General features: G+C 36.9%; 1 protein-coding gene across 1 annotated transcript in view; it reads right to left on the bottom strand.

Moving 5' to 3' along the window:
- Positions 1–23,975, bottom strand: part of ARHGAP15 (Rho GTPase activating protein 15) — a 633,529-nt gene that overhangs the window by 130,166 nt on the left and 479,388 nt on the right. The window contains exon 12 of the mRNA XM_053670683.1: positions 2,858–2,992. Coding sequence (XP_053526658.1) covers positions 2,858–2,992 — 135 coding nt within the window. The remainder of the gene's footprint in view (positions 1–2,857; positions 2,993–23,975) is intronic.

Genomic DNA, 23,975 nt, shown 5'->3' with positions numbered 1-23,975 from the left:
CCATGCTGGAGGGGCAGAGAGAGGCAGCACAACATCACAAGACAAGCTGGAACCAGAGTGAGTCTGTCCAACCCAAGCTGGAGCCATGGAGGAGGTGGAACCTTAGGCAAAGAAGCCAACTAGGGCAGAGGGATGGGCAAGGGAGAGGGGGTGCGGAGGTAAACTAATAAACTGGCTTGCCTTCTCTTTCTCTTCTTCCTGCTATCTACTGCTGGTGGCTTCCATGGACTACAGTAGCAGGAAGACAACCCTAAGAGCACCTGAGCAGCCGGCTAAGGTCAAGCTTCCAACCATGCAGAGCATAGAAGAGAAGGATGAGAATGGCCAAAGAGGCCGAGAGGCCATGTACATGGTCATCTCCCCTGTGAATTTACTTGATCAATTCCTGGTTTATTCCTCTTATAAAAAAGCCAAGAACTCATGGGCAAATTTGTTGAGCTTCTTGCTGTATAGATTTTACAAGAGGCAGTGAGAGCTATGGTAAATGCAGTGTACCTCTGGGACTGGATGTACCCAGAGGGTCCATATTTATATTTTATATTTTGAAAAATTTTTTTACTCAATTGGCATACAATGGGGTAAAAGTACTCCCTCTGGTGTGCTTTTACCACTAACAAGAAATAGGTGGCTATTTTCTCATTTCTTGAAGATATTTCAATATGATTTACAACCTAGAGCTGAGTTTAGATCACAAAAACTAATCCAAGGTTATGTCATAAATACATGGGTTAGTAAACATATACCTTTGTCCATCCTCATAACATATTTCTCAGACATATTGCTATGTTGGTCAGTCCCTTCATTTTACATATTAAGTACTGTCCTGAGTTAGATAAGGCAAGTTTGCTCAAATTGATTCCCCTTGCCTGAATGAACAATGAAGGAAAACTCTCTTGTCTCTTCACTTCCAGATTGATTTCTCAAGTACAGCTGTTGGCATGTATACAGCATCTCACATTTTAAAAGGACTTTCTTAAGCACCATCTCATCCATTCTCACCATCACCCGTTTTATAAGTACTGACAGCAGCCATCGTCACAACAGCATGCGTCCCGCCTCAGCTTTGCCTCGTTCTGACCATGTTTCTGAGATTCTGTCCAGTTTGGACCTGAGTCCTAGGATAGTACAGAGATGGTCCTACTCTTTCTGGAAATTCAAAGAGCCCACCCTCACCTGAGTTTTGAGGGCCTGCTTCCTCTATCTCTTAAGGTAAAGGAATGGCTTGCCTGATAACATTAAAATCTGGTAAACTAAGGGAAGCTTAACTAATGGGTGTCCTGTATTAAAGCCCTCAAATCAGCACATGTACAAGTATGTTGCCAAATAACATCACCTTCACTTAAATATTTGGAAACCATGATATAAAATTTGCATGACCTCTTTAAATACACATAAACAGAGATAGGTTCCCAAAGGCAAGTCTCTCCAACTTCCTACCAGAACACCATCCTCTCATTGTGAATAGTATCCATACTGTGTGTTCCAAGACAAAACATCAGATTCAGCTGTTATGGACATGCGAGTTTACTTATTTTTTCTTTATTCCTCCTTTTAAGTTAAAAGAGTCTGGGAACTATAAAATACTGTTTTTCTCGAGAAGCAGAGGACTCATGAAATGAAATGTTATGACTGGAGATAAGAGCCTTCCCTCAAAACCCATCATTTGAGCAGAGCTACTGTGTATACCAGCCAAACAACAATAATAACAACAACAATAACAACACAATCCTAAATCATGAGCAGATAACAATAGAAAGAATTTGGGAGAATAAACTCTGCTTTATTCCTGTCGGTATCATTTTGTCAGAACTTTATTTTTGTGAAATAAAAAACAGAATCAAAGGGCATCTCAAGGGGCTGTTCTCCAACCTGGGCTCCCCAAATCCCCACTCCCGTTAATGGGAACCCAGCACACACCACCAGCCAAGATCAGACCTCCTAAGTAGAGCATTTTTTTCTTGCAGATTTTTCTAGTTTGGACTTTAATTAAGCTCCTGCCAGGCTTGCAGGCTTTTTATTTTACCTTTCTTTCTTCTTTCATTTTCTTCCTTCAATCAGCTTGCTGCCAGGGAAATTTTTCCAAGCTGGCACAAGAGTCAGTGTACCCTAAACTATTAAATTGAGAGATGAACTAGGAGTCTCTTCCCTAAGAATCAATAGCACAGGTTTCCTTTGCGTTTGGAAAATTTTTCATTCATTCATTCATTCATTTTTACTGAAATATGCGTGTGTTATGGATGAGAAAGCAATAGAAAAGAAAGCTTCATAGAGTGAACAGTGACAATTGGCTAGTAAGTGATATAACTCAACCTCCCACAAAGTAATCAGCCTAATAGAAGAAGAAACTTGCCATTACTTAATTTAATAAACTGCTCATAAGCAAATTGCAGGTGAATATTTACTAGTGCAGGTGGGTGAGATGTGAGTGAGTGAAGAGAAGGTGATGACCTAGTTGATGATTTGACACTTCTTTATGAAATGTAATATTTAATGCACTGGAGTTATTTTTAAAGATTCCTTTATACTCAGAGTATAAAGGAAGGGATTGGGGATGCCAATGGTGACCCCTTTAAAACAGAGTATATGAGAAGCTACTTTTATTCAAGGAGGCTTGGTTGAAAATTGGCCATCCTGAATAGAATTTCTAGTTTTTTTTCTTAATTAAAAATAAAAGATGGCATTACAGGACCAGAAATAAAAATAAGCCATTGAAACCACAAACACTAAAATGGAAGATGTGGAGCACTGGGAATATTGTTATCTCCATGATTGCTGTTATCGAAATTCTTATTATTTGCTTAATAATTCCATGCTGCCAGCTTATTCCAGCAAGCGCGCCTGTGTGTAAGGTACTTACTGATCGCTTCCACAAACTGCTCAAAGAAGCTGTAAGGGAAGAGCGGCTCAGGCAGCTCCCGGAAAAACATCTTCAGTGCTCCGGTGACAACGTGGATGTCCTCCCACTGGCTGTCGTCCAAATTCAGCTTCTCTTCTGGGAAAACACGAGGAGAAATGGAACAACTGGTTTTAATGAAACAATTACAAGACACTAATTATTATGTTAATGTTTGCCTACTATCATCAGCAACCGTTAACAGCCTTCTGCACCTAGAGGTTTGGTGCTGTGCATGTTTTTTCCCCCCTTTTTTTTCCGTAGGAAGGAAACGTTTTCAATGGAATACCATCTGTAGGAATGCAGCTAACAAAAAAACAAGAGACACAAAGAGACAGTGCCATTGACACAGTATGTCAGATACATTTATTCCCATAATGCATCAGTATGAAAATTAGCATCACAGCTCAACGTGATTCAAAGCTATTTGGTTTTGAGGCCGAGGGGCTAAGAGTTGCCAATGATGGCCGGCTCAAGGGACCGGCCTAAAGGCCTTGCTGAGCCAACAGGAGACATATGCTAAACATGGCAATAGAAAATGAGTTATTGCTTTACATGTGTTAGCCTTGCTATGTACAAGGGAATAATGGGTAACACTTTCTTTCTTCCTTTTTTTCTGAATATAAAGTCAGTAAGGAATAGAATACTGAGTGAGAAAGGATATTAATTCCTTCTTACTGCTTCAAAAATATCTTTTTTTTTTTGGTTTTCATCTCATCGAGGAAAATGTACCCAGCAACAATATTAGACAGACCCCTGTTGGCCTGTGTAGGCTATGCAAAGCTGTCAAAATGATAACACACTAAAGACAAACCACAAATGCTTACCAACTGCTCTTATAAACAACGGAAATGCTTGCTTGGGAAGCCTGAGTTGAAAATTTGAAATATTAAAGGAAATAAATGCCAAAATGAAGTTATGATATGAAATAAAGAGATGTTGAGCAATTATTGTTTTCTTGTTTGCTCTCAGTATGAAAGCCTAGCATCATTTTCACCCAAGAAGTGGGTACAATAGGGTCTGAAAATGACATCCTTACATACAAGTAAAAGGACTCAAGGCAACAGAGCTTCGCTGCTGATCCATCACATTTGTCCAGTTTTCTATGTGACATAGAAAAAATTTTGGAATTTGGACTTAATGAAAACTAAAGCTAATCATTTTAGACAACCTGAGGGTTAATTGAAAAGCTGAATATCCTGGTAAGAACTTAACAGGTATTTGGTCACCTGGAATTTTGTTTCTTTATCAATGTGTTAACCTAACATTCACATGCCTCCTTGGTGTCAGTTTTTCACTGCAGAGAAGAATTTGCACCAAAAAATGGTTTTTTTTTTAAAAGCTGAGAATTGTCACTGTAGGGAATCTCTGCGTGAACTGTTTTGCTAATACTGTTCACATCCTTTTAAAAATATTAGCTGAGATCTTTATCAGATCTTTTTTTTCTACATGGGTTATTATTTCCAGGGCTAGCGAGTGATGCTTCTGCTCACTAGGACGTGTGCAATGAGAAGCATTGAAGGTGGATCTGTGTGTTTCTGATGGCCTATTTTTTCCTCCTTTTCAGTCATCAGTCCTACCTCAGTCATAACACAATAATATGATCCACAACTAAATCAGCAGAGGAGACCTTCTTTCTGTCTTGAAATCATTTGTGATTGATTGTATTTCAACAATTAGTCTTTTATTTGGCTACACACTATTGAAATAGGACGACAGCATCTTAGCAGGCCAGCTTTAAACAGTCAACTGTTAACAATAGCATCAAAAAGGGAGACCTGATGGGGTTTACTGTCACTTTAAAGAACGGGGTTTTCACATTGTTGAAATCTGTCAGATATTTTGAAATGTCCCTCTCACTATGGTGCCACACCCCCTGCGTGCCCTTATAATAAAATTGGTTTTACTCCTGATTAAATCATTTTCTCCCTACCCACTACCATACTTCTCATAATGGACCTGTGCGCTCTACAGCTGGTGTTCTTCCCATGGTACCAATTCTTACTTTATCTTTTAAGCACTTTGCTGCTAAGATCTCATGCAGAGTGCTTATGTTTTGTTAAGAGCTTCATTCTTAGAGAAATAGCTTAACACATGTTCTAAAAATGTTGCACAACTTATTGCTTAAAACGTTTAGAAAATGTGGAAGTACTATAGTTTTGGCACTGAACTTTAAGTGAAAACCTAAACACACACACACACACACACACACACACATATGTGCTCCTGTATACAACTATCTCTACCAAAAATTTATCAGAAAAGTCCAGCATGAAATGCCATTCTGATAGATAGGTTTGAAATTGTAGAAGAAAAGCAGTCAGGTAAAAAAGAGACTGATTTCCTCTTGAGTAGGAACAAGAACAAGTACAGTGATTGTGTGATCAAATGCACATGCCATTGATATTGGTCATGTTCACATAAACACCAGTTAATGCAAATGATTATGAAATGGAATATTTCAAAATACATTAAAAAATCTACGAATAAATAAATACCAGTTTATTATGTCAACTCGAAATGCCCCAGGTAATATCAATATCAACCTGTGTTACTTAAACCTGCATCCCTACTATAGAGTATGTAGTCTTCATTTAAAGAAAAGTATTTATAGCATTCCAACAAGTAGCTCAAAGAAAAAATATGGCAAGTAGTTGAAAATATAATATCTATTTTTATATTAAATTTTTGTAAACCAGATGCTTTTAAGGTATATATTTTCAAGGCCATGCGACTTATCTAAACACCCAGTTATGTCTCTGTTTATATGCCTTCTTATGAATCCAACCAGTTCTCAAGATGAATTGACCATAACCCTATTTCTGTGTTAACAGGTACCATTCTAAACACATATGTATTATTTGACAGGTATTTTCTAACTAAACTGCTTGCAGTGATGACCTCTTATGCTTCTTCCTTTACCAGAAGAGTAAGGCTCCTAAATGATGATGCACTATTGATGGTTAGGGCTGGGTAACTCTTTGTTGTGGGGGTGGTCCTGCATTCTTGGATGTTCAGCAGCATCGTTGGCCTCAACCCACCCAATGCCATAGCAGGTTCCAATGGTGATCATGAAAACTATCTCCATATATTGCCAAATATCTCCTTGCCATGCAAGTTACCCCCAGTTTAGAACTACTGTAGTAAAACCTTTAAGGGTCTGTAGTAATTACTCAATGAATATTGATTTATGAAGTTGACCTTAGGTAGATAGAGAACTAGAAACCTAGATACATGCATAGTGAGATGTCTTTAATATGACCTTAAGAGCTGGTAATTTTTATTGATAAAATCAAAATCTTTTACAGAAAAAAATCACATGACCCCATTTCAGGGTACTTTGCTATAAAAAACAATAACAAGCAACTACTTAGTGCTCACATTTTAGTAAGGACTATGATATACACTTTATATTTGTTATCTAAGATATTTTTTCAATAAGAAAGTGAGGTCCTTGACATTGTTATCATCATCTCCATTTCACAAATAGTGAAAATGAGGCATGGGTAGATTAATTAACTTTTCCATGGCTGACAAGTGATGAATCCAGTATAAGGAGCCAATAAGCTCCACCTTCCATCCCTGACCCTGTATTCAGACATAAACGTGGCAGCAGAAGTGAAAGGGAGAAGGGAAATAAATAGTGATTGTCAGTGGTAGTAGATTTACTGCTACTTCACAGAGAGTAACTTTTAGATTTTATCGTTAAAAGTCTTACTTGAGGTGGTGCTTTTACCTGTAAACTGACCCATCTTTTCTAATTACCCACTTATAGAAGGAACAGATTTTTATATAAAGAGGTGTAAAACAAATTGGCAATAAAAAGAAACTGCATTAGAAAAGGGGCAGAAAATGGGACAAATTGTTATGTGGTGGTGGGGTAAGTAAAAAATAGGATAGAGTGAGAAAAATTATACAAAATACTAGGCCTGGATGTACTGTTAATCCATTATGTATCTGTTTGTGCAATGAAGATAGTTAGAAGGGTATTTCTTGGTATCAAATGAGAAAGCATATCTGAAAATCATTTGGAAAGCACTAATGAACAGATACATCCAAGAGAGACACCAATGTGATGAGGAAGATGAATAAAGACCAAAACTATGTAACGAACTGAGGCAATGGAAATCTGGAACAGACATTCTACATGATCCTGGTTGTTTCAGAGGATTCACCTCAGTGTGATGCTGTTTGTCATATGAAAACTTTACTGTGAGGAAGCCTGGTTGCATCAAGATACCTCATGATCCTCATTCTGTCCATCTGGGCTGGTTTCTCTTGACCTCTCTCCTACTTAGGCTATCTTAAATTAAGTTTGGGCATGATTTTTGGTTTAAGGCAGAGTTGAAGACGGACACAACTCCTGAATCCAAATACTGTGTGTTTTATGAGATTACAAAAAATACACCTAAATGTTGTATCTAAACAAGGCCATTTTGAAATGCTCTTTCTTGAAGGGTCTTTTGTGTATTTTATTTATTTTTTAAAATAAAAACTTATCTACGCCAGCTGAAAACAATCATATGTGATGAAAAAAATTGACAATAGCTATTAGGAATCTTTCTTGAACTGAAAAATGGATCTTTGATGCCTACAATAGGCCACAGTCATTTCCAAGGAAAAATGCACATCTAAATATCACTAATAAATTCTTTGCTGTAAGGGACTGCCTTCCATATTATAGGATGTTTAGCAGCATTCCTATCCACTAGATTCCAATAGCAACTTCCTCCACATGTGACAACTCTCTCACAAAAATAAATTAAGAGTAATATACAAATACAAGTAATAGTTTAATCACCAGTTTCCTTGCAGAAAATTGGTTTATAGATGTGTAGAATCAGAAGCTGCAATATCAGATCTGATTTTAACTAAATTCACTATATTAATTCAATATTGGTTGAAATGTCATTGCAGATAACTTGAACTATCCAGACTGGAATAGTAGTAGCCCAAGAATAAAGAGGTAATTCTTTGTGTATTGAAAAATAAGTGCACTTTTACCTTGTAATTTTTTCCCATGGTACTTTTAAAGCTTCTTTCCAATTTTTATTTCATTATAGTAATAAAAAAGAGGAAAAGATACCTCAAATTTCCCAGGATATGTAGAAAATAGCTCTGATTTCATTAATATAGTGATAGGAACCTATCACATTGTGAAACTCATAAGGAATGTGGTATCTGCATCCAGTGCTAATGACCATTTGGAAACTTTATCTGAAAGGCCTGTTGGGTACATGAAAGTCACATCATGAATAAAAGAGAAGCCAGAGGGACTATAGGTCTGAAAAATAATAATATGTTTGGCCATAAAATTAAACTGAAAGATTAGACATTTAAGTGGTTAAAATGCTTTATCTATAAGGGTATAGCTTGGTTTTAGTTAAGCATTTAAAGGAGAGGATCAAAAGGAAGTTCATTGAATCATTGGTGTAGCTCAACCTTTCCTGTTGTGTTGGCTCCTTAAAGTGACGGTTTCTGGTGGATTGGAGAGGTTCCAAATCCTTAAACTTGGTAATGTAAACCCTGTGCCCAAAACAGAATCTTTTCATGCTGTACTTGCTAATGCTGCTTCCTATATACCTTGGCTACAACATGAAACTCCAGTGAGGACATGCTTAGGTAACTAGACCAGTTGGCCAGTTAATCTGTTTGTCCACTTAATTTTTATTAAATAAACAGAGATTCAGTCAAGACTACATACCAGGGACTGTATAATGTGCTTTTCAAAGCTATAGCTGTTGAGCTGCTTTATACTCCTCAAAGGAGAGGGCTTCACCAGGTGCTCAGAAATATTACTCAAGTGAATATAGATCATGTTCTGGACATGTTACATCTTATTTTTGTCCCACAGAATAATGCTCTATTGACCTTGAGTACAAGCAGGAACAAACTCAATAAACTCAAAGAATATCACCCCAAATATGTGGTCTGCTATGGTCTGAATGGGGTTCCCTCTTCCTTACTCATATGTTAAAGTTCTAATCCCCAGTATCTCATAATGTGACTGAGCTTGAAATAAGGCCTTGAAAGGGGGTAATTAAGGTAAAATGATGTCAGATGGATGGACCCTAATCTAATCTGACTGGTGTCCTTATAAGAAGAGGAGATTAAGATGCCTGTGTGAAGACACAAGAAGGAGATGAGAATCCACAAGCCAAAGCAAGTGACCATAGAAAAAAGCAACTTGGCCAACACTTTGATCCTAGACTTCCAGCCTCTAAAACTGTGTGGAACCAAGAAAATCACCAGAAACTCTATAAGACTAAAACTTCAAAAACATAAAAGCTTTTATTTCTTAATATCCAATGAGATATTTTGGCATGCCATGTTGGCTTGCTTTTTATTACATCAGGCTGCATATATTACTTTGGACATCACCTAAGAAGACCGAGGCATGCAAATAATGTCACAGGCTAATATAAGTGTCTTTAGTTATTCTCTTTTAAGGAGGTGGGACAGCCTTCTACATTTAGTATAGAAACTGAGACAGAAACAAAAATGTCTGATTTTTAGTTTTTCCCAGATTTCATTTGACTGAATAATAACGTAATGAATAGGTACATCTGAAACTTGTGAAGCAAGCACCACACATAGAAAGTATATCAAATATGTAATTGCTTTGCGTTTTTAAAATTTTTAATGGCATAACATAAAACATCTTTCCATGATCATAACTCCATGTATAATGCTACCTTATAAAGTGATGTTATTGATATTATGATTCTCCCCAGGCTTCTAGATACTCTTTTTTTTTTGTCTAGATATCGAGGAGAGGTAGTGTTGTTCAGATTCTAACAACAACAACAATGAATTGACTTTATTCATTGGGATCATAAATTTTAAGAAAGGACATACCTTGTATATCATGGTACCAATATACTCATACATTTCCTTGATTCCTCCCACACTAGAGCTTCCAGCACTGCTCTTAGTTCCATTCAAAGGCTTTTTGTGCTCTGCAGACACTACACACAATGGTTCATTTTATTTGACCATCTTCTCTAAACAGATTCTAAATTTGCTTGAATTCCATGAATGGTTTTTCACATTACATACTCAAAGGGTAGAGAATTCATAGGATTAAGTTTCAACAAAGTCATTTTTGAGCTTCCTTCTTATCTGCTCTAAATTTCAACACCATTGCTATTTGTTCCCTCTCAGTTACATTACGTTTGTAAATATCAAGCAGAAGTTCAGATCAAAACATATCTCATAATGATATCTAGGAAATAAATATAACTAAGCCCTATAAATGCCCATATATAGAAAACAGAGGAAAATACATAGATGTTCTTAATGTGCTAGGTCCCGAGTTCTCTAATGAGACCTGGCATCTCTTCCTCCCAATGCTGTATGAGAATTAAGTAAAGAAGCATACGTAAAAGATTTAGTACAGGCTTGTTATAATATTATCAAAATTTCTATTTGGACATTATCTTTTTTTTGTCAGTCAGACTTTGGCAAAATGTTTCCAGAATCTAATATAATTTCTGGCTTTTATCATTCCTTTTATTACATTGTTGGTGTATGTGGGACTAAAAATAGTATCATTTAAGTAGGGAAAGAACTGGCTTTTTGCTAGCTTAGAAATCCATCTGAAAGTATTCTATCAGGAAAACAGAAGTCAAAGGTGAATGAAAGTGACGGATGAAGACAGTGTTACTCTCATTCATTGAAACCATCTTATTCTTAGGTAAGAAGACAAGACATCCAGTAGTTGTCAATTAAAGATAACTGAAATGAAGAGATTTCTAGCAATTGTTAAGAATCATATTCTTATTTTACCTAAATTATCTGGATTAATTGGTTCGTGAGCGAAGTTAAGTAAATTTTCTACTTTGTATCATAAGAACAGCCAGGGTTCTACAAAGTTACCTGCCATAAGAGTTAGGAAATTTATAAATTTTACAACCACTTGCATAAAGTCATACAGCCTAGCTAGCTCTTTATGCATGAGGTTCTTTGTTAAAAAAATAGAATAACACCATTTTCTTAATTCTGCAATTATACAATGTTCCAAGTTCAGAGAAGTGGTATAGAGTATTTAATGAATCTTTCTATTATCAATAACTGTTTTTCTTTTTTCTGAATGAAAAGTTTTAGAGATTTTTTTAACCTCAGAAGAGTCTGCCTGCCTGATTCCAGGGGCTTCCAGCTCTCAAAGATATGGAGTATAAAATCACTCTGTGACCGTCTCTACCATAACTTTGGAGAATCATAATTCATATAAATAATTCAGTGTGGGTTGTTTTTATTACAAAAGAGCTATAAAAACCAGTTGATCAAAATTGTCAAAACACTTGGTAATATGATACTTGAAAATGTATAACTGCTTAATATGAAAAGTGTGGTGCTTATTGTTATTTTAAATTTTTTGTTTTATTTGAAAGAAAGGATTCACACAATTTAAAGTTACAAATATATGAGGTTATACTGTAGAATTCACTTTCTAGTGTCTCCCTAACTACCCAGTTCATATCCCCGGAGAAAACACTTATTATCAATTTTCAATGTATCCTTTAAAAGACAATTTTCTTTTTTATTTTTCTAGGTTTTATTTATTTTTAGAGAGATGGATGGGGGAGAAAAAGAATGAGAGAAACTTGGATGTTCAAGAGAAACATCAATTGATTGCCTCTTGTATGTCCCCAACAAGTGACTTGACCCACAACCCAGGCGTGAGCCCTGACTGGGAATTGAACTGGTGACCTTTTGGTTTGCAAGAAGATGCCCAACCCATTGATCAACACTAATCAAGGCTCAAAGACATTTTCTATACTCAAACAATATTACCCTCCAGCACCACTTTAAAAAAAATACAAATAGTAATATAGTTTATGTGCTGTTCTGCATCTTGATGCTCTTTACTTACAATATATTGTAGAAATTTTCAAAGTCAGGACATAAAGAGCTTTTTAATTTTTAACTTTTTACAGCTACATATTTAAGCTTATGTATGCATAATACTTTTAAACAGTTTTAATTGTCATATATTTTGCACAGTGCTAGTCTGAATGATTTTTTACTTAGATTATTTATAAGTAAGTATAAGTATATGCCTGTGTGATTTCAACAAACTTCTAGTACCTGGAATTTCTAGGTCAAATGTTGCATGTATAATTTAAATATTGATAGACCTTGCCAAATTGCCTTAATGGTTAGTGCACCAATTTTTTTTTACCATCACAGTATTTAAGAAATTATGGTTCATTCAGAATATATATTCATTGCTGAGTGTAACTCTTCTCAGATGACCATAGTAAATTATACTTTGACTTGTGCAGCTGAAAAAATATGTAACAAATGTTGAAATGAGGAGAGATACAGAGACTTGAACTAAAAATAGACATAAAATATTTGTTCAACATATGAGGGACTCATAGGAGCTTTCATTTCTGATAAAGCGAAGTGCTTAAATAAATATTTAAATTATAACTGGTAAACAATGTTTAATACATGTATAACAATAATAATTACAAATGAGAAAATGAGGCCCAATAACATAACTGGTTTCTGATGAATTAAGAAGCTGCATAGAAACAAAGTCAAAAGGAAAGAAAAGCAACAGCTTGCTAAAAATGAATGAGTAGAATTTCACCATTTATTGTATGTGGAATTGACATTATATATTAAATTGCCATTATAATGTCGATTTCAATATTACAACTAACCATATGAAGTCAAACAATAAAATCTCAATTAAACTAAGTAATATATTAATTCATTGTAATGATTTAGGAGACACCTACTAGGAGTCAGATGTTATGAAAAGAGCGATGGGTATGGATGGGAACACAGTTATAAAAACAGAATAAGGATTAAAAGATGTCTGAAAGTATCTTTTACTCCACATTCTGTCTTTACACATACAGCCAGAGGCATTGAAATTAAGAACAAACTGACAGTCACCAGAAGGGAGGTGACAAGGGATAATGGGGGACGGAGGGGAAGGGTTTCCAAGAACATGTATAAAGGACGTGTGGATAAAACCAAAGCTGGGGTGGGATTAGGGAAGGGAGTGGGGATGGCTGGGGTGAGGGGAGTGTTGGGGGAAAAAGGAGACAACTGTACTTGAACAACAATAAAAAAATGCAAAAAAAAGAGAGAAATGTGCCATAGATATAAGAGGGAAAAAGGAGCGTGTGCCAACAAATAGAAATTATTGAATCTAGAAAAATGTCTAAAAATGATATATAATCTCTTGATGTCCTAACAGTTCTCAAGCTCTCTTTAGCATCACTACTGGGATTGCACTGTCTCTATGGAAGGACCTACCCCTTTTATTTTTATATTGGTTTCATAAATGCACAGACAAGTTCAGTTAGTTGCTTAATAAATACCTTTTTAAATAAACATGATGATGATGATGACCATGTAAACTCCTAAGCCTGAGAGTTTTCTATCATTCCTCTTGTAGAAAGAAGGACATGATTTATTATGGTCCTAGGATACTTGTTACTGAGATATTTCCAAGCAGCCCAGGCTGTCAGGTCCCATATGAACCTCTCCTCTCTCAGCAGAGCAGAGATGCACTTGAGCTAACCTCATCATACAGGTTCTCATGACATACAAGGCCTGTCCAGAAGGTATCCAGCCATGCATTATGAAAACTGAAGATATTTATTAATAAAGATACAAGATACAAGAAACACTGTGCATAGGACAATGACATCCCAGTCCCCTTCAGAGTAGGCACCTTGGACCTCACACAGTTCTCCCAATTGCCATCAGCTGCTCTGTTGTATTTTCCTGAATCTCATCCATGGTCTGAACAGTCTGAAATCTCTTCTCTTTCAAAGAAGATTTTAATTTTGGGAAAAGCCATAAGCCACATGGCACTAAATATGGGCTGTAGGTGGGCTGAGTTACATGGGTAATTTAATGTTTTGGCAAAAAACTCTGCACAAGACATGATGCATGAGGAGGGAAGTTGTGATGAAGCTGCCAGTCACCAGTTGCCCCTAGCTGTGGCCTTCTGAATCATCTGAGTGGTCTGCACAGAGGCATGTTCAAACTTAAAGCTTAATGCAAACATGTGATGCAGATTTATTGTTCTACTTGCTTAGTCATTTTGAATGTGACAGCCACACAGTACACATGCTCACTCAAGGGTGTCTACCATCCCCACTGACCAGTACAGTGAAGTCATCATTGTTCACACGTGCGTGTTCCAGTCCACTCTCCTTGGCTGCCAGGTTATATCCATGTTGCACAAACTGTTCTCCTTATATTAACAATGGCTGGACTTTTTCTGGACAGACCTCATCTTATGTGGGAGTTATAGGCTTCTGTAACCAAATACTCTTCTTACTTGTCTTCCAGCCTCACACTAAACAAATGTCTGGTGCTTAACTAACTCCTGGGCCTCTGCCTAGGTTCTTGTTGTCACTCCGATATCTATGCTGCTAATCCTTACTCTGGTCTACAATGAGCTTCATTTCATATCCTGCTTACTAGGTTTTGAATCCTAGCTTGATAATCTCATGGCTCACGGGACATCCCCTAAGTTATTTAACTATACTGTAGTCCAACTCTAAAAAAGTTTATTCTTATTAATGTTTGTACCCTCAGCACTTAGCCTAGTGCCTAATGCCTGATGTACTCCTATTTTACTATTTATGGATATATCTGCATTGCTTGTCAAATTTTAACCACTTTGATTATAGATACTATTTCAAGCACAACAATAATAACAATAGCTATAAGTATGTATATACATGTACATATATTTATACTTATAAACACATACTATGCAGCATAAGATTTGTATTCTTTGTTCATCTTTTCCTTTCAAAGCACATTTTCAAATCAGTTCAAAATCAGTCCAAATAAAACTAACACTGAAGACATAATTAGGTTGTTCAGTCATTCTTCATTTATCAAATATTTATTAAACTAAAAGTTTGTGCTAGGCATCTTGTTACTGCTGGGATGGAAAAATAGATTTAAAAAAACTTAAGTTTCTAAGTAAAAAATTTTTCAATATATGGAAAATATAGAAAAATAGAAAAAAGTTACATTGGATCATGGTAAATATTACTATATAACTTTGTGTTGATGGTTATGGCAATATAAAAATTTGGTCAAAAGAAGCTTCACAGATGAGGAGTCACAGAGCATCATCTTAACTTATGAACATCTGTGGGACACTGGTGGGGTGGGGAAGAGGGAGGGAAGAGGTATATAAAGAACATTAGAAGTAATACTCACGCCAAGGACTGAGGAACATGGTGCATTTTTTGAAATGTTAATTGATTGAGAGCATTGATTAGGTGTTTCTAGGTTCCATATTTAGAGTGTCGGGAATGCTCCTGCTGGAGCATGAAGGACTTTGCAGTTGAATAGGCTGGACGACTACAACATGACAGTAATATCTGAGATAGGTGCTCTGGCAGGAGAAAACAGGATGCGCCAGAGTGAGTATATACATGAGGAACAAGGTGTCCAAGAGGCACCATGAGCAAGTAGCTCAGCTGAGAAGCCCTGTTGTGTTAAAATACTACAGATTCACTGTAAAAAAGTTTTTTAGGAGGTCAGGAAATAGAAGAAAGACACTCAGGTATATTCATGAAACCATTATCTAGCAGAGAGAGAACTCTTGAAAACTGATGGTTAGGTAAGTAAAAAGATTAAAGCTCAGAGACCAATTATTGTGTATCGCATTTATCATAAGTTCAGGGAAGTCAAAATATTCTATTTTCCCGAAGTGTGTAAAGACCTGCTGGTAGTTGGAAAATGAGAATCCTTTTGGATTATCTGGGCAGAGATAAGACTTCATTGGTGTTTCAGTATCATGCACTATTTTATGGACCCCACAAAAGGGAATTACAGTTAATTGGATTATACTGGTCTCCGCATGCTGATTGTAAGAAAAGGAGTATAAATGTGTAACTGTTGCTAACAGGTCATATCTCTCATCAACCATGGGATTTAGTTTTTTACTTACCAGTAAGATTAATTTCTTCTTTACAATCTTTCAATTTGAAGTAGTTTTAATTATAGAGTTTAGAAAATTCAAAGGAAAGAGCAAACATACTTTCAATGTATTATTAATAATTGACCTCATTTTTTTATCTTTATAATGAGGGGGAAGTAAATGGCTGGCTTGTTTATTGTTTAGAAGATTTTACTTATTTAGGATTTTTTTCCAATCTTTTCTCCATTTTTGAATCAGTTAATTTTTTTTTACTGGAGTTCTGCAAAGTGCTAAGCCTGGAGCTACTGTCCTGAGGATTTGTAAAGAAGCAGTCTCTGCTTACAGGGAATTCAACATGTGGAAGAGGACTTAGGTCTGCAAACCCCAGACGTCACTACATGGCTGAGTGGAGCCTCAGATTAAAAGTATGAACTACTAGTTAACACATAATGGAGTTGAGCCATTGTCAGGCACTGTTCTTGGTGCCTCATATGTATAATTCATTTTATCCTGACAAAGACATGTGCTTCCAGTATTATTATTAGTTCAATTTCATTGATGGGGAAATGGAGGTTCAGGGATGAAGCAACTCATTCAAGTTTACTCAGGTATTTAGCTAGAATTCAATCAGTCTGGCTCCCAGCCTGAAACCTTAGTCACTCTGCCCTCCCAGGGTATAGACTGGTTCACCCCGTGTGGGGCAACAGATGAAATTTCCCCAAGGCAATGACAGTAAGGGATGCATAGGATTTGGGTGGACTGAGAGGAGTGAAGAAGGGTGTTCTAAGCCAGGGTTGTACAGATGAAGTCCCAGGACCAGCTGTATCAGCATCATATGGGATCTTGTCAGAAACGCAAATGACCAAATCATACCTCAGACCTCGTGCATCAGGATCCCCGTAGTGCATTCACTTGGCCACCTGTGATTTAATAAGCCCTTCAGGTAATTCTGATGCATGCTAAAGTCTAAGAAGCACTGTTTTAGCAAACAGATATGAAATGGATAAAAGCGTGCTTATTGGCAAGCAGCCTCTTAATGGCTAGTGCAAAGATGGGTTATGAAATATAGTGAGAACTTAGCTTGGAAGTCAGTGGAATGCCTTAACCGTTGTGCTAAAAGATTAAATGTTCTCCTTTAGACAAGAGAGAACTGGCAGAAGTTCAAGTGGGGAAATACTATCATTCAGACTGTATTTTATGAGATTAAGTCAGTAATGATGCATTTGAGAGGTGAGAAGGTAGGAATATGCAAATTAGTTAGGAAGCTATTCCTATAGACCAAATCATCCTGAAGGCCAGAATTAAGTATTTCTTTGTAGACGTGCAAAGAAAAGGCTGAATATGTGAGACCTTAAAATCTAATCAAAGTAGCCATGGTAAAGAGAAAAGAGAGACAAGTAAAAAGTATTGTTTCTAGCCAGAGGATGTTAATGTGCTGGTACAATTGTCTTACTTTGGACACCTAGGCAAGAGTAGCTGTGAGTTCACATTCATTTAATTTGTTCTTGACAAGAAGATGCCAAAGATAATAATGATTTTGGTTCAGGTGTGTTATTGACATTTCATGTGGCAATATCCAGGGGAAATTTGGATATTTGGATATAAAGTGTAGTAAAGGGGATGAAGGTGGGGTAGGTCAATTTGAGAATTATCACCATAGAAGTAAAAATTGAATAAGAAGAAGGAGAACAACAGCAATGATGAAAAACCCATTAGCCCCCCACCTCGAGTATGCCAGTCACTGTGATGGACACTTCACACACATGATATTATTTAACTTCCTTAGAAAAAAAAGGAAGGTAGAATTAGCCACATTTAACATGTGAGGATCTAAGGACCAGAGAGAAATGAACTAACTTGTTCAAGTTTGGACAGGAAGTTAGTGTCACAGTTAAGTTTCCAACATGGTGGTCTCGCTCACAAACTATTTTGCAAGACATCTAAAACAAGATCAGAGGAAATGATTATATCAAAACACAGCAAAAAAGTGTCATTTAAATTTATGTCCTGGAATTAAAACTATGATTTTAAGGGAACAGCTCCAGAGAATGATATGAAAGAAATATCCAGACAGCAACATGGATTCTTGTGTTAATAGTTTACCTCCAATAATCAGCATCTACACAAGTCAGCTTGTTTGACAAGAGACAATCCACGACAGTTTTGGCTCTGGAGTAGTAGAAGTAGTCTTCTGTGCACAAACAAGCCGCACTTTGTACTTCAGGTTATCTGTGCTGAGAAACACTGGTCACTGTGAACCCAATGACCTCTGCTGTATCACTGATTAATAATGATTACTGTGGCATAAATTTTAGTGGTCTAACACATCTAATTTCATCTATGCAAACAACCAGTTCATAGTTTGCAACAAAATTGCAAACCTGGTTGGTCAAGTACAGGTAACCCATCAGATTTATACACTTGGCCTGAGTTTAAAATGTTTAGGAAAACAGTATTAAATTATAAATGTTGGTTAAAGGTACAAAAAGTTTTAAGAAATATGATGTTTTGATTTTTCTGAAAATCTAGGTGACATTTTCTTTCATCAACACAGCTATTTCTAGTGGTAGAACAGCCATGATTAATTTGGATGTATGATATGGCAGTTGAATGAACCTCTACTCCATGGTACATTTACAGATTGTATTATATGCTGAACACACCTGTATCCTATATTTTAAAGACTAGGATTTATTATTCCTTCAAGTTAGGCTGTGTTCATGTGTTCATGTGATACAACCTGCCATTTCATCACAACTCTACTCTTCACTTAGACGTGGATCATTTGCTTCTGTCAAACTGGGTGCTTGCTATCCCCCCAAAGAACTGCACGTTACAACCTCCATACTTCAGTTCTTGCTCATTCTTGACCAAAACCATCATGCCCATTCCCTCCTCCTACCCCATCTTACCAATTCTTTTTAAAACCCAAAGGAAACTTCACATGTCCAGGGATCCTGCCTAGACTGATCGATTTTCCTTGATCTCACTTTGCTTTGAAAACTGTGCATTTATTGCCTATGACACTAATTTGGGGATTAAGCGTTAACAATCACAGCATTCCTGCATTGTCTCCTCCTGCCCTCTGCTCTCCTGCAGACACCTCCTATTGGCCCAATCTAGCTGGACGTCTTTTGGCAAGGGGGCCTTTGTGATGGAGTGCATACAGGTCAGATCCTGGGCAGTAAACAGTGAAGAGTGGAGTTAAAACAATGAAGAGTGGAGAACAGATGTCGGGTAGCGAGGCAAACAGAAAATTACAAGCATATCAATCCAATAGTCTGTCAGTGGAAACCTAGAAGTCCAATTGCTCCCAAAATATGCCAGAATCTCAAAACAATATAACTTGGTTTTGAATTTGGTGCAAACTTTCTGGGTGGGGATGAGAGGGACAAAAATCTTTTGTGGAAGGCCATTCTTAACATCCTTAATCCCATAAAGAAACACATGTACATGCATTTATTTCAATGTGTAATTATTGACATAAACACAGCTGCTCTCTATGTTAAAAGAACATTAAGCTCACAAAAGCATGGAAATTCCTACTTAGAGTGCCTACTCCATCCTTAACATGCCTTGTTGTGCCCAGATGCTGAATGTATTTTTGCTTCATTTAAAAGGTTGATGTACAAAAGCAAAAAGGTGGTAGAAAAATTAACTGGAGAGAGGATTGAGCCATGTAGAGTTGTCCTAGTCTTAAATTTTATTATGCTCTAATCTCCATAATGACTAGACACAACAAAACAAATTAAGAATTAAAGAAGAGATCATTTGACTGCAGGTTTTTGGATTTTGAGGCAGAAAAGCTACACATGTAAGGATACACAAGACATGTATAGCCAAAACAGAAGAATACTGACATTGTGTAGTTTATGTTATACTTAAAATAAATAGAGATTTACACTTCCCTTTGGATGGGGAAATAGAGAAAAAGTTGCAAGGCAGCTCACAACAAAGCAATTGACAAGAAAGATAGCATCTGCTTTTCTGTCTATTCAAGCTGAAGTTTTTCATTCTAAATGCAAGCAATGCTTCCCAAGTTAACATAATTAACTCCTGACAATCCTGAAACATCGTAATATAAGATACAGATGGAAATCCAAAGCTTTAAAAATGCCAGCTAACTGCATCAGGATTAGCACTTTTTTTTTTAAAGTGAGCAAACCATAATGCTAATTAAAACAGGTGTTTTTATTTCAACCCCCTTTGCATGTTATAAAATTGCAACCAGGGTTATTTATTTATTTGTCTGCTGTGAAACATACATCTTAGAGAAAGGGATCTGTGAAAACAACAAAGTAAAAAGATAAGAAGAATGACACTCAGCACTGCTTTCTGACACAATGGAGGACCCGTTGTTCAATTAGTTAGTAATTTCCGTGTGACTACGTGACAGAATCTACTAATTGTTAATCTCCTACTAACTACTGTTTTACATAATTAATTATATTCAAATAAAAACAACAAAGACATGTGGGCCAGTTGCCCTTTCGAGAATGTGGTTTTTTTCTCCCACAAACTAGTTTTGCTTACTGATGATATTTCTGGTATGAAAAGATATCCATCTCATAGGAGAAATCACATGAAAGAGGCATCAAGCACACCGTCTTTACCTTGCTTGTAGAGCTCAAGCCCCCGCAGACCCACCCACTCCTTTACCACCGAGGACACAACAAAAAAACCCTAGAGCTATGGACTGCTTTCCACAAATCCGTCCTCACAGCAATTCATAACAGCCGAAGTCCTTTGAGTTGGGATCTTTCATATTAATTTAGCATTGCATAAAATTCAGAGTAACCCATCCAGAGGTCAAGCATCATTCATCATTAGTTGAAGTGACATTTTCAACCTCTTACATAGCAGCTGCTAAGAGCTTGGGGGTGGGAGGGGGAAAGGTATTCTTTGGGAGGAAAAAAACAAGACACAGAACACAATCCCCGTTCTATCTACAGAACAGAAAACAAGGTGCCTCTATGTCAGCAGGATAATATGCTTAAATTTGGTGATGTCATTCTTCCCTAACCCCGGAGTCACTAAGCACATGGCAGCTGCATTCTTCCACTTAGGAGTTCTAGTGGAGATCCGTATTAACCATTTTAGATGTAAATGAAGTCCTTTAGTGGGGTGGAGAACATAGCTTTGTGAGCTGAAATGATGATTTATATCCGGAATCCTATCTTGTTTTTGAGAGATTGCAACTTGTTAACAAGGCAGCCCTTGTTCTTGTGGCATCCTCCGGGCGTAAAAAAATTCTGGGAAGCTGAGTATGATCACTTTTGAAACTGCAAAACAGCATTCCAAGGCGCTGCCGAAAACCCTGGCCAGATTAGGACCCTATGAAGCTTTGCAGTTCACAAATGAAAGATCACTCTCCTTTGTGGGCTGCCTTCCTTTCTGTGAAACATTAAGGTCAGGACAGGAAATAGGAGCAATTAAAATGTAAAAGCAGTCAGAAGAAATAGATAACTGGTATTTTAATGACTACTAATTCACTGGGTTTTTGATAATACCTAGATGTTTGCAAAATAATGAGATATCTTTGGGGTCTAAAATATCAGGGTATTTGCTCTAGGAAGCAAAGTCTCTCTGGCAAGTATTCACGGTCCAAACACAAGTATTATAAAAAATACCAATGAAATAAGAGAGATCTGGAGGTTTTTGCTGAAACTAATCTCTGAGTTGTCTTCTCAGGCTCTGCCCCACATGGTAGAATTTTGAAACATTGTAGAATTATGGTCTATTTCTCTTCCTAAATTAGAGTCTTGTGATTGAAAGGTACCTATAGTAATTGTTTATGTTGTAAGAGGTAACCATTTTCCAAGTTTTGCAAAAATTAAAACTAAGAAAGACTAACATTTCATTGGGGAAAGAAAGTATTTCAAGGAATGCTTCACGTCGATGCCTTATGTGGATCTGAATTATGTGTAAAGTTATAATTGTGCTGCATAATGCATCATGTCGAAATGCATATAATTTAGTATTTTCATGTGTATTGACTTTCCCAATATTATTTAACTTTCTCATCCACTGTGTTTGGCCAGAATTACAGCTATTCAAAAGAGGCATGTGGAGTAAATGATAGCATATGATTGAGACAGGTGAGATCACAGGTCCTTTAGAGTTGTACACATGTGGCCAGAGCCTGCAGTGGTCCAATTTTTAGACTGACCCCGAGGGAAATGTACACCTTTTACTTCCATCAAAACCATATGGGATTTCTGGCATTGAAAACTCCTTTACAAAGTAAGCTTTAAGTTTGGATGTGGGTGTCTCATGCACAAGTGGACAAAAACTAGAGGCTGTCCATACACAGTGGTTCAAGGACTGTTGTAATTCCGAATTTCTTCTCCATTTCACTGTTAATTACGCTGGTATGGACTGAGTGCACACAGAGATCAAACTGGGGTGTTAAAGAGGTAATTATCTGGGTAATTTAAGAAATAACTTTTCTAAGCTACTGAACTAATTGAAGCAAAGCAAAGTATGATAATAGATTAAGTCGATACAGCACATACTGCAGAAAACACTCTCCCATTCAGTATCTCATCTAAAAATCACAACTGTCCGGGGAAAAGTTATTAGCTGGTATTCCCTGCACTTTACCGAACAGTAAATGGAGGTTCAGTGAAATAACTACACACACGTAGTGAATTGGAGATCCAGGATTTGAACCAAGTCTCTGAATACAAATTTTCTTTTTATTGCACCATTATAACATCATTGCTACTATTTAAAACAACTTTTCATGTTAATTGTTAAAACAAATTTAAGTTGTACCAGAAAGAAAGTATTAGGGATATAATCAGTAAAACCATTTCAAATTAAAAAAAAAAAAACCAGGCAGTTTGAAAGGTACAGATGAATGGTTTTAAGGTAGGTCTTATTTAGCTCCCTGTGACCCATCAGTTTCATCTCCTTATCCTGGAAGACAAAAGCGTCTTCACATTAAATGCCCTGAATCTGCTTCACAGCACAGTCTATGTTGGCATCATTGTTACTTCAGGATCACTTACTGTTTTGTGTTTGTTTTTCTCTCTAGGATTTGTCCTCTTTCCAACCCTGGGTTTAAGCATCTTACACTTCTTAAAGTGCCTTGTTTCTGTGAATTTTGGTAAGTTATAGCCTCTTCCTTCAGGGCTATGCTTTTCCCTAGATATATAGTTTCAAGTGCTAATTATGTGCCCGTCCCAGCGGAAGACATTGCCAAATGAACAATGTTTTCCACGGTAGGATTCAGCTGTGGGAGCAAAGGTGGAAGGAGCAGGAAGGGGCTGAGTCAGGCTGCCTACTGCAAGTCTTGGCTCTGTCCCTTAATTTCCTAACTTCAGTTGCTGGGGTGTTGTGAGAAATTAATAAAGAATATATAATAGCCCTGGCTGGTGTAGCTCAGTGGATTGAGCACGGGCCTGCGAACCAGACAATTGCAGTTCGATTCCCAGTCAGGGCACATGCCTGGGTTGCAGGCTGGTTCCCTGCAGGCCAGTTCCCAGCAGGGGACGCACGAAGGGCAACCATACATTGATGTTTCTCTTCCTCTCTCCTTCCCTTCCCCTCTAAAGATAAATAAATAAAATCTTTAAAAAAAGAATATATAATAAAAACAATCTATAAATCTGCAAAAGACTATGATATAGAAGACATTAGTATTACTCCAATCTTTTCTTCACTGGAATAGGGGTTCTGAAGAGATAGAACATTTAGGAGAAAGTACAGATCAGATTTTTCAGGATGCATGGCATATATTTGAGAATTAAAGTTGTCCAAATGTCACTATTTAGTTGCAACACATTGCATTTCTTATCATTAATTTTCATAGACATGTATAACTTACATGTATAGAGCAATTCAAATCATGGCCATTGCTAAGTAGCCTCAGCTAGAAATATTTGCTTGGGAATATCTCAGTAGCTATCTAGATATAATACTTTCTCTGACAGGGCATTTTGTTTAAACAAATTTAAATGCTAATGATCAAAACTTGAGTTTTATAACTGCAGGATGTTTAGCTAAGATGATGTAGGAGCTGGATAACCACTGGGAAGCTGAACTGAGGGAATTCTCTAATGATAACTGTGCTGATCCTCCTGTTTCAGATGCTTGGAGAATCTGTAGAGGTGCGGCCACAACCAGGTCTGCACGCACAGTCCCATCCCAGTTTTCTTG

This window comes from Artibeus jamaicensis, unplaced genomic scaffold, assembly GCF_021234435.1.
Source record: "Artibeus jamaicensis isolate MK-2021 breed Jamaican fruit bat unplaced genomic scaffold, CSHL_Jam_final contig_603, whole genome shotgun sequence".
Lineage (NCBI taxonomy): Eukaryota > Metazoa > Chordata > Mammalia > Chiroptera > Phyllostomidae > Artibeus > Artibeus jamaicensis.
Note: the sequence above shows the minus strand (reverse complement) of the source record. Positions and strands in the feature narration are given on the sequence as shown.